The sequence below is a fragment of the Oncorhynchus mykiss genome, chromosome 23 (assembly GCF_013265735.2).
Source record: "Oncorhynchus mykiss isolate Arlee chromosome 23, USDA_OmykA_1.1, whole genome shotgun sequence".
In the NCBI taxonomy this organism is placed as follows: Eukaryota; Metazoa; Chordata; class Actinopteri; order Salmoniformes; family Salmonidae; genus Oncorhynchus; species Oncorhynchus mykiss.
Genome location: NC_048587.1, coordinates 47,893,884 through 47,907,175, shown reverse-complemented (window position 1 = coordinate 47,907,175; position 13,292 = coordinate 47,893,884). Strand labels below are relative to the sequence as shown.

General features: G+C 41.4%; 1 protein-coding gene across 2 annotated transcripts in view; it reads right to left on the bottom strand.

Annotated features, from left to right (window-relative positions):
• Positions 1-12,841, bottom strand: part of LOC110502891 (calcineurin-like phosphoesterase domain containing 1) — a 38,681-nt gene extending 25,840 nt beyond the window's left edge. For both annotated transcript variants that reach the window (XM_021581238.2, XM_036960652.1), the window contains exons 1-2: positions 12,570-12,841; positions 8,103-8,321 (exon numbers count right to left, since the gene is read on the bottom strand). In XM_021581238.2, coding sequence (XP_021436913.1) covers positions 8,103-8,321; positions 12,570-12,633 — 283 coding nt within the window. In that variant the 5' untranslated portion in view covers positions 12,634-12,841. The remainder of the gene's footprint in view (positions 1-8,102; positions 8,322-12,569) is intronic.
• Positions 12,842-13,292: the final 451 nt, after the last annotated feature.

The window sequence follows — 13,292 nt, the reverse complement described above, 5'->3', positions numbered from 1 at the left end:
TGATCAGGGAGGGAGGGACTAGGCGGAATGAGAGGGAATCGTGCCCGGATTAAACTGAGAAGAGACACTAGGCACTAAGGATTGTGCAGGTGTGGAATGCATTTTAATGTAGAAATGTGTCCATTATGGTGTTCATGAGCAGAACGCACAAGGCAAATTCGTAGTCATTATTACTAAGCATGGACGAAATGAGATAGGGAGTGGGCTGAGGACACCCCTGCTGTTTCAGTTTGGCACAACATGTGTTATGGAAGCAGAGGTAGGATTTGGCCCTCGTCATTAAGCTAAATGTGCATTGTGCAAAATACAATACAAATTATACCTTTTATATAGCCATAATAAAATCATGTTCATTATAACTAGGCTATATCAGACATAGCCTAGTGGTTAGAGCATTGGACTACTAACCGAAAGGTTGTAAGTTCGAATCCCACAGCTGACAAGGTACATATCTGTCGTTCCGCCCCTGAACAGGCAGTTAACCCTTCAGACCCCTTCACTATTTCCACATTTTGTTACGTTAAAGCATTATTCAAAAATGTACTGAATTCCCTCAATCTACACACACAATAATGACAAAGCGAAAACAGGTTGTTAGACATTTTTGCAAATGTATTAAAAATAAACAGAAAAACATTATTTACATAAGTATTCATACCCTTTGCTATGAGATAAAAAATTGAGCTCAGGTGCAACCTGTTTCCATTGAACATCCTTGAGATGTTTCTACAACTTGGAGTCATCCTGTGGTAAATTCAATTGATTGGACATGATTTGGAAAGGCACACACCTGTCTATATAAGGTCCCACAGTTGACAGTGCACGTCAGAGCAAAAACCAAGTCATGAGGTCGAAGGAATTGTCTGTAGAGCTCCAAGACAGGATTGTGTCGAGGCACAGATCTGGGGAATGGTACCAAAAAAATGTCTGCAGCATTGAAGGTCCCCCACAGTGGCCTCCATCATTCTTTTTTTTCCTTGGTCAGGGAGGTGGTGACAGCATCATGCTGTGGGGATGTTTTTCAGCAGCAGGGACTGGGAGACAAGTCAGCATTGAGGGAATGATGAAGGGAGCCAAGTACAGAGAAAGAGATCATTGATGAAAACCTTCTCCAGAGTGCTCAGCACTCCAGACTGGGGCGAAGGTTCACCTTCCAACAGGACAACGAGCCTAAGCACACAGCCAAGACAACGCAGGAGTGGCTTCGGGGAAAGTCTCTGAATGTCCTTGAGTGGCCCAGCCAGAGCCCAGAGTTGAACCCGATCTAACGTCTCTGGAGAGACCTGAAAATAGCTGTGCAGCAACGCTCCCCATCCAACCTGACAGAGCTTGTGAGGATCTGCAGAGAAGAATGGGGAAAAACTCCCCAAATACAGGTGTGCCAAGCTTGCAGCGTCATACTAAAGGCTGTCAAAGGTGCTTCAACAAAGTACTTCGTAAAGGGTCTGAATACAAAGTACTCAATAAGGGTCTGAACAGTTCGCAGTTGTAAATGAGAACGTGTTCTCAACTGGCCTACCTGGTTAAATAAAGGTGAAATAAAAAATTAAATACAAATTGTGATCTGTTCTATATATATATATATATATATATATATATATATATATATATATATATATATATATATATATATATATATATATATATATATATATATATATAAATACATTTGCTTTGTCATTAGGGTTGCAAAGGGTCAGAAACTTTCCAGGAAATATCCGGAAATGTTGCTTAAATTCCTCAAAACAAGTTAGCTTATAACAGTGAACCTTTTTTTATGGGATACACAAGGCAATTTTAGGTCTTGTGGCACATTTTGGTTAAACTATCCCCAATTCAATGGAATTGCAACCCTCTGCATGCACAGTGCATTTTTCCATCACATGTACAACTGATTCTCAAGATCTTGCACACTGATGAGATGTTATTGAGCCCACACAACTACACTGTCTGAGCCAAGGACTACATGCTTTCAGGTAAGTTTTGATTACAATACTGGGTGGGGTGAATATATTTTATGACATACATTATTTTTTTGTTAACTAGTAAATAGTAGCCTACAGCAAAGTGTGTTTAAATCATTTCTAACTTGTTAACAATCTCTGCTAGTTTGTTTTTGCTACCATATGGGTTTTAGCTTGCTTGAGCCTGCTAACTGCGGAGTGTTAATTCACCTGTTTCCATACATGTTTCATTTTAAAACCTTTATCTTACAAAGGAGTTGTTTAATCTAACTGCTTAACTATTCATCTGTACATGGATTGGTATTATTTTTTCTTCTAATTATTACAGGAAAATGACAAGGGCACTATCTGATGTGTGGAGACATTTCATTACAGCTAATGTAGAAGGAAAAGCTGTGTACATTTGCAAATACTGTGCCAAATCATATGGGAAAAATGCAACAAAGATGCAGAATCATCTGGCCAAGTGCATAAAGTTCTCTCAGGGCTCAAAACAAGCAACCTCTGACAAAAGTCCCTCTACTTCTATTTGAGGTGAAAATGATTAATCAAACACTATCGATAGCAACAGCTCATGTTCCTCCTGGAATCAGAAGGTTTTTTTTTACTCAATGGAGGAACGTAGTCAGAGAAATGCTGACGAGTGTCTTGCTCAAGCTGTGGATGCAACTAGTTCACCTCTGATGCTCACAGGCAATGTCTATTTCTGAATGTTCTTCGCCCAGCATACACCCCTCCAACCAGACATGCTTTATCTACTCATTTGCTGGATGCAGAGTACAACAGAGTTCAAGTGAAGGTCAAGCAAATCATAGCGAAAGCAGACAGTATTGCAATCATCTCTGATGGGTGGTCGAATGTTCGTGGTCAAAGAAAAATGAACTACATCATCTTCACCCCTCAACCAGTATTCTACAAGAGCACTGGCACAAGGCACAAGAGACACAACGGTCTCTACATTGCAGATGAGCTGAAGGTAGTCATTAATGACCTTGGACCACAGAAGGTATTTGCACTGGTGACAGAGAATGCTGCAAACATGAAGGCTGCTTGGTCTAAAGTGGAGGAGTCCTACCGTCACATCACACCCATTGGCTGTGCTGCTCATGCATTGAATCTGCTCCTCAAGGACATCATGACACTGAAAACAATGGATACACTATACAAGAGAGCCAAGGAAATGGTTAGGTATGTGAAAGGTCATCAAGTTATACCAGCAATCTACCTCACCAAGCAAAGTGAGAAGAATAAAAGCACCACATTGAAGCTGCCCAGCAACACCCATTGGGGTGGTGTTGTCATTATGTTTGACTGTCTCCTGGAGGGGAAGGAGTTTCTCCAAGAAAAAGGCCATATCACAGTCTGCCGATATGGACAGCCCCATCAAGAGGATCCTCCTGGATGATGTATTTTGGGAGAGAGTGGTAAGCAGCCTGAAACCTATAGCAGTAGCCATTGCACGGATTGAGGGAGAGAATGTAGGGCTGGTTGGTATACCTATATTTTACTATATACCGGTATTGATGCACGGACCGGTTTGGGTTTTTACTTTACCTTCTTTAAAAGGTATTTGAATGTTTGGTTTGTTAAATGTGATACTCCGTGTGTAACGTCCATTTGTATAGTTTACTCCGCTACTTGATTCATCCCTCTCCGTGCCACTTTACGCACTTTACGACCTAGTCCCACCCCGTCACTCAAGGAGCGCATATGTTCTTGCTTGACCACAAGACACTTTCGTTCAGTCTGCATGGTCAATGCAGCACATGCAACAATGTGGTTTCCAATTTGATCTTAATATATATCCACAAGGGTTCTATAATTACAATATTAGTTTGTGTTTCTTACTTCTGCAAACAGCTAGTTTGTATTTTCTTAGCAAGTTAAGATAAATCGGGTTAGCCACTAATGCTAATCGCTAGTTAACTGGCTAACTAAATCAAAGTACTGAGTCAGAGCAAACGTAGCTAGCTAATACAGCCTGATACCAGTGCTGGTGGAGGCCTAAATCAGCATGTTGTTTGTGTAACAGTATCTTCTAAATCAAAGAGGAATAAGCAAAGCATGAATATGTTGGCTACATGACTAAAGATTGTAATGTAGCCAAAGATTATAGGGTCCTCTAGGAAACACTGAACATCACTTGGTTCTTACCCTGTCACAATAACTCGTTCATGGCATTTTCATTCTTTGTCATGTAAAACAACACTGTATTCAAAGTGCCCACTATTATTTCTATTTTAACTATAGAATTATAATAAACATTCTATTTCTGTGATTCTAAAAGTTCACCCAAGTGTTTTGATCTAAATTGCAATTGAAACATTTGGTTAAAAATAAGGCCTAGTTTTTTCCCCCACATCGTGGCAGTGTGGAAATGATCTCAAATGAGTGCAGGAAATGCAGGAAGTTATTTTAGGTTTAAGTTGAATTGACAGTATAAAACAATCAGAATGGAGAAAGACCCATTGAAATAATGTAGAATACATGTGTTGCCATACTAGGGTCATGCACTACTCAAAGAAAATTAAGAACTTTTATCAAAAACATAAAATACGGTATGTTGAAAACATTTTTGGGAGATGCGATGGATCATTGGGGATCATTCAATGTTTCCTTTCTTTTGTTCAGTGAAATGATCCCATGTGAAGAGACAAATCATTTAAATAAAGTTCAATTCGTAACTAAATTGTTTGTGTTTTTTTCTATTGGAAGGATTTAATCATCATAAGTAGACATACTTGCAAATAAGGTAAAAGGTTTATGTTTCTGTCTCCATATATGGTAAATATATCCAATGAAAAAAACAGAGTGGGGAGAACAAGTATTTGATACACTGCCGATTTTACAGGTTTTCCTACTTACAAAGCATGTAGAGGTCTGTAATTTTTTTTAATCATAGGTACACTTCAACTGTGAGAGACAGAATCTCAAACAAAAATCCAGAAAATCACATTGTATGATTTTAAGTAATGAATTTGCATTTTATTGCATGACATAAGTATTTGATCACCTACCAACCAGTAAAAATTCCGGCACTCACAGACCTGTTAGTTTTTCTTTAAGAAGCCCTCCTGTTCTCCACTCATTACCTGTATTAACTGCACCCGTTTGAACTTGTTACCTGTATAAAAGACACCTGTCCACACACTCAATCAAACAGACTCCAACCTCTCCACAATGGCCAAGACTAGAGAGCTCTGTAAGGACATCAGGGATAAAATTGTAGACCTGCACAAGGCTGGGATTGGCTACAGGACAATAGGCAAGCAGCTTGGTGAGAAGTCAAGAACTGCTGGCGCAATTATTAGAAAATGGAAGAAGTTCAAGATGACGGTCAATCACCCTCGGTCTGGAGCTCCATGCAAGATCTCACCTCGTGGGGCATCAATGATCATGAGGAAGGTGAGGGATCAGGCCAGAACTACACGGCAGGACCTGGTCAATGACCTGAAGAGAGCTGGGACCACAGTCTCAAAGAAAACCATTAGTAACACACTACGCCGTCATGGATTAAAATCCTGCAGTGCACGCAAGATCACCCTGCTCAAGCCAGCGCATGTCCAGGTCCGTCTGAAGTTTGCCAATGACCATCTGGATGTTCCAGAGGAGGAATGGGAGAAGGTCATGTGGTCTGATGAGACAAAAATAAAAAATAGAGCTTTTTGGTCTGAACTCCACTCGCCGTGTTTGGAGGAAGAAGAAGGATGAGTGCAACCCCAAGAACACCATCCCAACCGTGAAGCATGGAGGTGGAAACATCATTCTTTGGGGATGCTTTTCTGCAAAGGGGACAGGACGACTGCACCGTATTGAGGGGAGGATGGATGGGGCCATGTATCGCGAGATCTTGGCCAACAACCTCCTTCCCTCAGTAAGAGCATTGATGATGGGTTGTGGCTGGGTCTTCCAGCATGACAACGACCCAAAACACACAGCCAGGGCAACTAAGGAATGGCTCTGTAAGAAGCATCTCAAGGGCCTGGAGTGGTCTAACCAGTCTCCAGACCTGAACCCAATAGAAAATCTTTGGAGGGAGCTGAAAGTCCGTATTGCACAGCGACAGCCCCGAAACCTGAAGGATCTGGAGAAGGTCTGTATGGAGGAGTGGGCCAAAATCCCTGCTGCAGTGTGTGCAAACCTGGTCAATAACTACAGGAAACGTATGATCTCTGTAATTGCAAACAAAGGTTTCTGTACCAAATATTAAGTTCTGCTTTTCCGATGTATCAAATACTTATGTCATGCAATAAAATGCTAATAAATTACTTAAAATCATACAATGTGATTTTCTGGATTTTTGTTTTAGATTCCGTCTCTCACAGTTGAAGTCTACCTATGATAAAAATAACAGACCTCTACATGCTTTGTAAGTAAGAAACACTGTCAATTTTGCAGGTTATCAAATACTTGGTCTGTATACACTGTATACATTTAAATGGTATTAATATTAATTTGCATATATTTCCATTAATTGCAACGGAAAGTTTCCACCTCTGAAAATTCCCCAAAATGTGCAACCCTATTTGGGTAATGTGTGTAGATTGGCTGTAACGTAACAAAATGTGGAAAAAGTCAAGGGGTCTGAATACTTTCCGAATGCACTGTATTCAGCACAGCTGGACAGACAGGCACGCCTGCTGTCTCCTGTAGATGCACGTCAGAGCCACGGACTCCACAGATATACCCCTGGAAGGCAAGGCCCCCCACGGCCCTTAATTGTAATGAAAAGGTAGTTCTGTTGTTAAGCACTTTGGCGCGCAACAATATTATCTCTGCAGTGGGTCTAGCCTGCCGATTCCTCTTACCGTTATCAAATTAGTCAGCTGGCTGTCAAACACTCACCAAGCTATAGCCCCTCACTGAAATTGCATTCACCACCAGCATCTGTTTCCAACTAACACCTTTCAGGCATACCTCTCCCACTTATCCTCCTCTTTAAAACCACACAGGAAAGGATGGGGTTTTAGGACTTTTTTCTTACACTGACAAATGGGAGGTACGTTTTCCTTAAGGCCTGACAAACCTCTGCTGTGCTAAGCCAGCCTCAGATCTATTTGAGTAGATAAAACTCAGTAATTTCCCTAGATCTACCATTGTGTGAAAAATGGCTTAGAGGCAAAAACTTCATTCATAGATTTTTGATAAAACATTGGACAGAGACGGGAGCGGGAGTTTACAAAGTCCGCCGGTATCAAGAGACGGCTCATTCTTCTGCATCTCATAGAACATTCTGTAACGATTCCAAACCCTCTAACGTTCTCAAGAGTGCATAAATTCAATCAGGAAAATCTATTTATCATTATATAAACAGTCATATTCCACTCCCTTTATAGACTCATAGAATATCAGAGACCTTCACACTGATCTATCAGTATGTCAATTACAGTGCATCTACATCGCTGTTTGACATTGAACTCTTATGGTCACACGGCTGCAATGAAATGTGCCGTAGCAAAACTATAGCACAGATAGAACAAAGAGACATATTTCACCGGATGTATAAATGTGAAGCATTTATACAAAATATGGTAGTGAGAGGAAGCCCAGTGGCCGGCAGTTGGAGAAGATGGAACGAGATGGATTCTGATAAACATTCTGTTAATTTACTCATCGATTAAACATTTGATCGCAATACAGTTCTCTGTTCCCAAAACTACAATCTGTTACAGAGTGGACAAAGTTTTGTAGACTTTACCCGTTGCATTGTTTAGAAGGAGTGAAAAGGTGATTTGAGTTATTGCACACGCGCACTTCACAGAGTAGCGTTCCCCAAAGGAAATATGCAAATTAACGCTAGAACGCGCCAATAGGATCTCTAGCTCCTGCTTGGCTCTGCCTTACTAATTGCTTGTTCAGCCCACTATGGCTCATTCGTTACCATTTGAAACGGCAGGCTGTGGTCTATCTTGGTTTAGTTATAAAAATCTTTGACTTTACTCTTCCACTCCCAGTTGTCGTTCTGAATACAAACGGCGGCATCACGTTGAGGACAGTACACAAAAAGGACCCCATCATTGGCAAAGTATGACTGGACTGCTCTCTTCCACATAGTATGTCTACCATTCGAATACAGGTAATATCCTTATGTTTACACCTGTTAAGGCTCAGGTGTATTTCTTTTGAACATTGTCTTACTTGGCATGGCATGGACCAGGTCCCCACACAGCACCATGAACTTGGGCCTGGGGCTCAGCTTGTTGACGGCCTCCACAGCCTGCTGGGTCAGCTGAACCTCATCGGTCCACTCGTCCCCTCCCCCGTCACAGTCCCCCTCCCTCCAGGTCTTCATCAGACCCAGCTGGGGGTCTGCAGCCTGGATGAAGCAGAACGGGCCTCTCCATTCCTTCTGTTCATCTGGGAAGGTAGGAGGAGTTCAGGGGAGAGAGTCATGCCAGGGACATGGGATAGAATATAGAATCAATATACAGTGGAAAGTATTCAGAACCCTTCACTTTTTCCAAATATTATGTTACAGCCTTATTCTAAAATGGATTCAATCGTTTTTTTCCTCATCAATCTACACACAAATGTGAAAAAAGTGAAGGGATCTGAATACTTTTCGAATGCACTATACTTTATTGCAACGGGTGTCTCTATAAAAGTCATGCTGAAGTTAGTCCTAAAAGCAGTATTCTTACAAATTGACCCTGGGGATGCAGGATTTTGTTCTAATCATCAAGCCCTTGACTAGTTGAATCTGGTGTTGGTATTGGGTCTGGAGAAAAAGCCTGCACTGATGTAATGGTTGTTGTCAGTCCTGTTTCCCTTCAGCAAAGAAAAAGTTTCAATATATTAACAGAACTATGGATGTTGATGCGTGCATTGCAAAGTGCTGAACATAATCCGGACATTGCGTAACTGGTGCCGTAAACCTACAATAATCACTCTCACATTCATAAAAAAATACAAGGCACTACTTGATGTGCCAGTGAGTAGCATGAAGGGACAGCTCTGACATAATTTAACGGATTGCCCTTGTTGCATGCAAATGGCCAGCAGAAACAGCCATCCACTATCCATACGATGTGTTAAGAGGAAAGACAAACAAATGCTCTCTCTACTCTGTTCTGCTTCACTCACTTTGTTCCAGCAGCTCAAAAAGTAGCTATATGCTTTATACACACACATTACAATATACTCACTCACACACACACACACACACACACACACACACAGCGGGACTTCCTTGTTCATCAGGATCTTCAATGTTTAACATGCTCTTCATGCATTTCTCTCCAAAATGAGTTTATGTTAATTTTCTCCTCCAGAGAAGCTTGTGCGGCAAATGAAAGCCTGAGAATCCCACTACTGGGAACAACAGTGCAAGAGCCTTTACTTTGCTCTTTGTATCTTCATTTAGAAAATAATGGGGAACATTCCCTGCTCCTATGATTAACATTAGATGTATTAAACACAACACAAATTAGACGCCTTACTTTATGGCTATAAATGCACAATCATGACATGGGAAGTAGCAGGCTATTTGGAAGGATCAAAGGTAAAGAAAATACAAACACATTTTCAGTCTAAGGTTATTCTGCAATATAACTTGCATCAGTCTTCTATACCAATCAATCAGTCAAATATATTTATAAAGCCTGTTTTACATCAGGAGATGTCCCAAATTGCTTATACAGAAACCCACCCTAAAACACCAAACTGCAAGCAATGCAGACGTAGAAGCATGGTGGCTAGGAACAACTCCCTAGAAAGGCAGGAATTTAGGAAGAAACCTAGAGAGGAACCAGGCTCTGAGGGGTGGCCAGTCCTCTTCTGTCCTGTGCTGAGTGGAGATTATTAGAGTACATGGCCATTAAGGCCAGATTGAACATCTTGAAGAACAAACATTCATAGATGACCAACAGGGTCAAATAATAATCCATACCATACCGTGAGAATATTGGTCTTAGTTCACTGATCTCTCCACCACCAATTAGAAACATGTATATTCTAACTAGGTTGCACACAAACTGTTTCCTCCCATAACTAGAAATGTAAAAAGGTTAAGTCCCCCCCCCCCTTTTTTTACTGACTCATGAGACATACATGATTTGTAAGGCTTTTACACCAGCCTAGCTTTGACTCTCTCTGAGAAAAAGCCTGGTATCTTTGTTTACACAAGCTTTACAGTAGTGTGATTGTCTAAGGAGTCGCTGCTGTGTGAACTATAAAAATAAAAAAAAGAATTGAAAAAGAGTAGCCAAAGCTCCCATGAAAGCCGATAAGTACACGCAGCTTTGTGTGGCTGCGCTGAGCGAGCTTCACTTCAAACATAAATCTGAGAGATTTCTCATCTGACAGACGGTGCATTCAAACAATACTAATCATAATTCACGATTAGAGTGGAGGGCCTTTAAAAAAATAATTTAAAAATGAAATTGGGAACTTTTGTTGAATTCTCATTTGAAGAGAAAAACCTATTCATTTCACCATCCGTTTGTGGTGCTGAAAATCAAAAAAAGTTTGTAGAGAGATGAGAATTGTGAGTTGCTCTCGAGAACCCAGGACAGTCTGCCTCATCCCAAGGATGCTCAGCTATAAACGCTGCTTACCGGGGGAGACCATGTGAACTACAATCCCGAAGCTATGTTTTAACATTTAGAAACGTCAATCATCGCTTGAAATACAGTTTAAAGAACCTAACTCTCATATCAGCGAGAAAGAATCTTTCAGGTTAAAAAGTTACACTTACTGTAGCAGGTTTGCACAGATCCATATGGCTGTGTGTGCCTCGAGCCAAGAACTACACTTTCCACCCAGTTACGCTTACACACGTGTGCGAGCACGCTAGATAGCGAATTAGTGCAGGTTTTCGCTTCTGTCTTCCATCTGTCTGTCTGTCTTCCGTAAACAAGTGCTGTAACATGGAGACATGGCAGTGTGGGAACACTAACCCTAACTTTATCAAGGTGTGTATCAATTTAACCTTTTCTTAATTATTATTTCTCTCTGATTTGAAAGACAAGGTCCTTATGCTTCCAAAACCATACAGCAAGAGACACGTTAATGTTCAGATTGCGCATCTGGGCTCTTAACAAAACACCCCCGTACAGAAGACGCCTTCGTCCAAATCAAAACCAAATGTTATACATGTAGGTAGAGTTATTAAAGTGACTATGCATAGATAACAGCAGAGAGTAGCAGCAGCATAAAAGTGGGGGGGGGGGGGTCAAATGCAAATAATCTGGGTAGCCATTTGATTAAATGTTCAGGAGTCTTATGGCTTGGGGCTAGAAGCTGTTTAGAAGCCTCTTGGACCTAGACTTGGTGCTCCGGTACTGCTTGCTGTGCGTTCCTCTGACACCGCCTGGTATATAGGTCCTGGATGGCAGGAAGCTAGGCCCCGGTGATGTACTGAGCCGTACTCACTACCCTCTGTAGTGCCTTGCGGTCAGAGGCCAAGCAGTTGCCATACCAGGCAGTGATGAAACCCGTCAGGATGCTCTCGATGGTGCAACTGTAGAACCTTCTGAGGATCTGAGGACCCATGCCAAATCTTTTCAGCCTCCTGAGGGGGAATAGGTTTTGTCGTGCCCTCATCACGACAGTCTTGGTGTGCTTGGACCATGTTAGTTTGTTGGGAATGTGGACGCCAAGGAACTTGAAGCTCTCAACCTGCTCCACTACAACCCCGTCGCTGAGAATAGGCGTTGTTTTGATCACGTTGAGGGAGAGGTTGTTGTCCTTGCACCAGACGGTCAGGTCTCTGACCTCCTCCCTATAGTCTGTCTCTTCATTGTCTGTGATCAAGCCTACCACTGTTGTGTCATCAGCAAACTTAATGATGGTGTTGGAGTCATTACACAATGACTTATGTGTAATGTATGGAACTGAGTGTCATGATCAAGGGCTATTAGTGTCTATGAATGGGCTAGGCTGTGAGAGGAAGAGACTGTCTGTGAATCTGATTAGTTGTTCAACAATAAAATTCCTCAGTCTGTAAGCTTGGGCAGAAATGGTGCCATTCAGCCTAGTCGGTTCACTGGTCAAAGGTCTACAGTAGACAGTGACTGACTTCCTATCACCAGCCAATCCGAAAATAGGCCTATAAAATAAATAAAAAAGACGGGAGGTATTCATAATGTGTTTACTTAGTCTTCCATACAACATAACACGTGTAATAGGCCATTGCATTTGGGCAGAGACCTGTTTTGGGGTTATGATAACGTAAACGGCAATAATGCAACTCACATTTACAGCTAACGTTACTGTAAATCAATCTTCAGAATCAAGGGCTAGCTATATTTCATGAGTTGAAAGTATTACTGACTGTGAATTGGTGAAAAGGCTAGTTTATAGCTGAGCAGATTCAAACAAATGAGAAGTATTGTTCTGGAACTCATCTCGGAAACGCAGAGTAAATGGCAAAAGGCTAAACAGCAACTTTTGTAAACAACATGACACGTCTCGAGAAAGTCGTTCACGTGTAGCACAGATAGCTAGCTCGTTAGGTTACTTGATGGGTTAATTTAGCATGCATATTCGTAACTATGTATCCTTTATATTAACCAGTCAGGAATATAAAATTGTAAAACAGATGGACGTTAGCCAGCCTGTACAGTTAACTAACTATAGCTAGCCAAACTAACTAACATTAGCTACCTTCGGTCAGTCCAGTGAAGGTCCGCTGTTTAGCTCTAAGAAAAATATCCTCGGCTTCAGCCATGGCTTCACTTGTCCCTCAAAGGTTAACGTTCGTATTCTTATGGCTTGATGTTGATCCTATTTTGTCAATAATTAACTGACTCTTGAGATTAGTCAGTGAAGCTAGTTACGTACAGTGAATACCAAACGTAAAGCCGGAAGCCCCGCCTAGTTCTAAAATGTCTACAACATCCCCTTGTTGCTGACGAGGGTGACTTCCAGACGGTGGCAAGGGGATCGTAATGGCATAATGGTTAGGTAAGCTCTACGATCCCTACAAGAGTATTGGGACTCGTCTGAAGTCGGTACAGCCGATCTGCCGATTTCTGTCTGTAGCGTCCAAACAGTTTGGGCTTAACACTAACATGACCCCTCTGTGTAAAGGTGAGACTCGTGTACGAACAGGTACATGTTTCTTTGCTCTAGGATGCACACAGGCCTCACAAGACTCGTCTGAAGGTCCCCCGGTACCAGTCGAACAAATTAATGGAAGTATATATGGAGACTGTTTAGTGACAAAAAAAATTATGTTTTCTTTAAAAAACGTCAAAATAAAAACATAACAAATATTTCCTGATGTTTCTTTAGATTTTTTTTTTTTTTTGTATCTGTTGTCCCATGTAGTGAATCTGTTATTCAATGCGTTTGTATGGGCTCATAGCAGTAAGGCCAAACAAAATG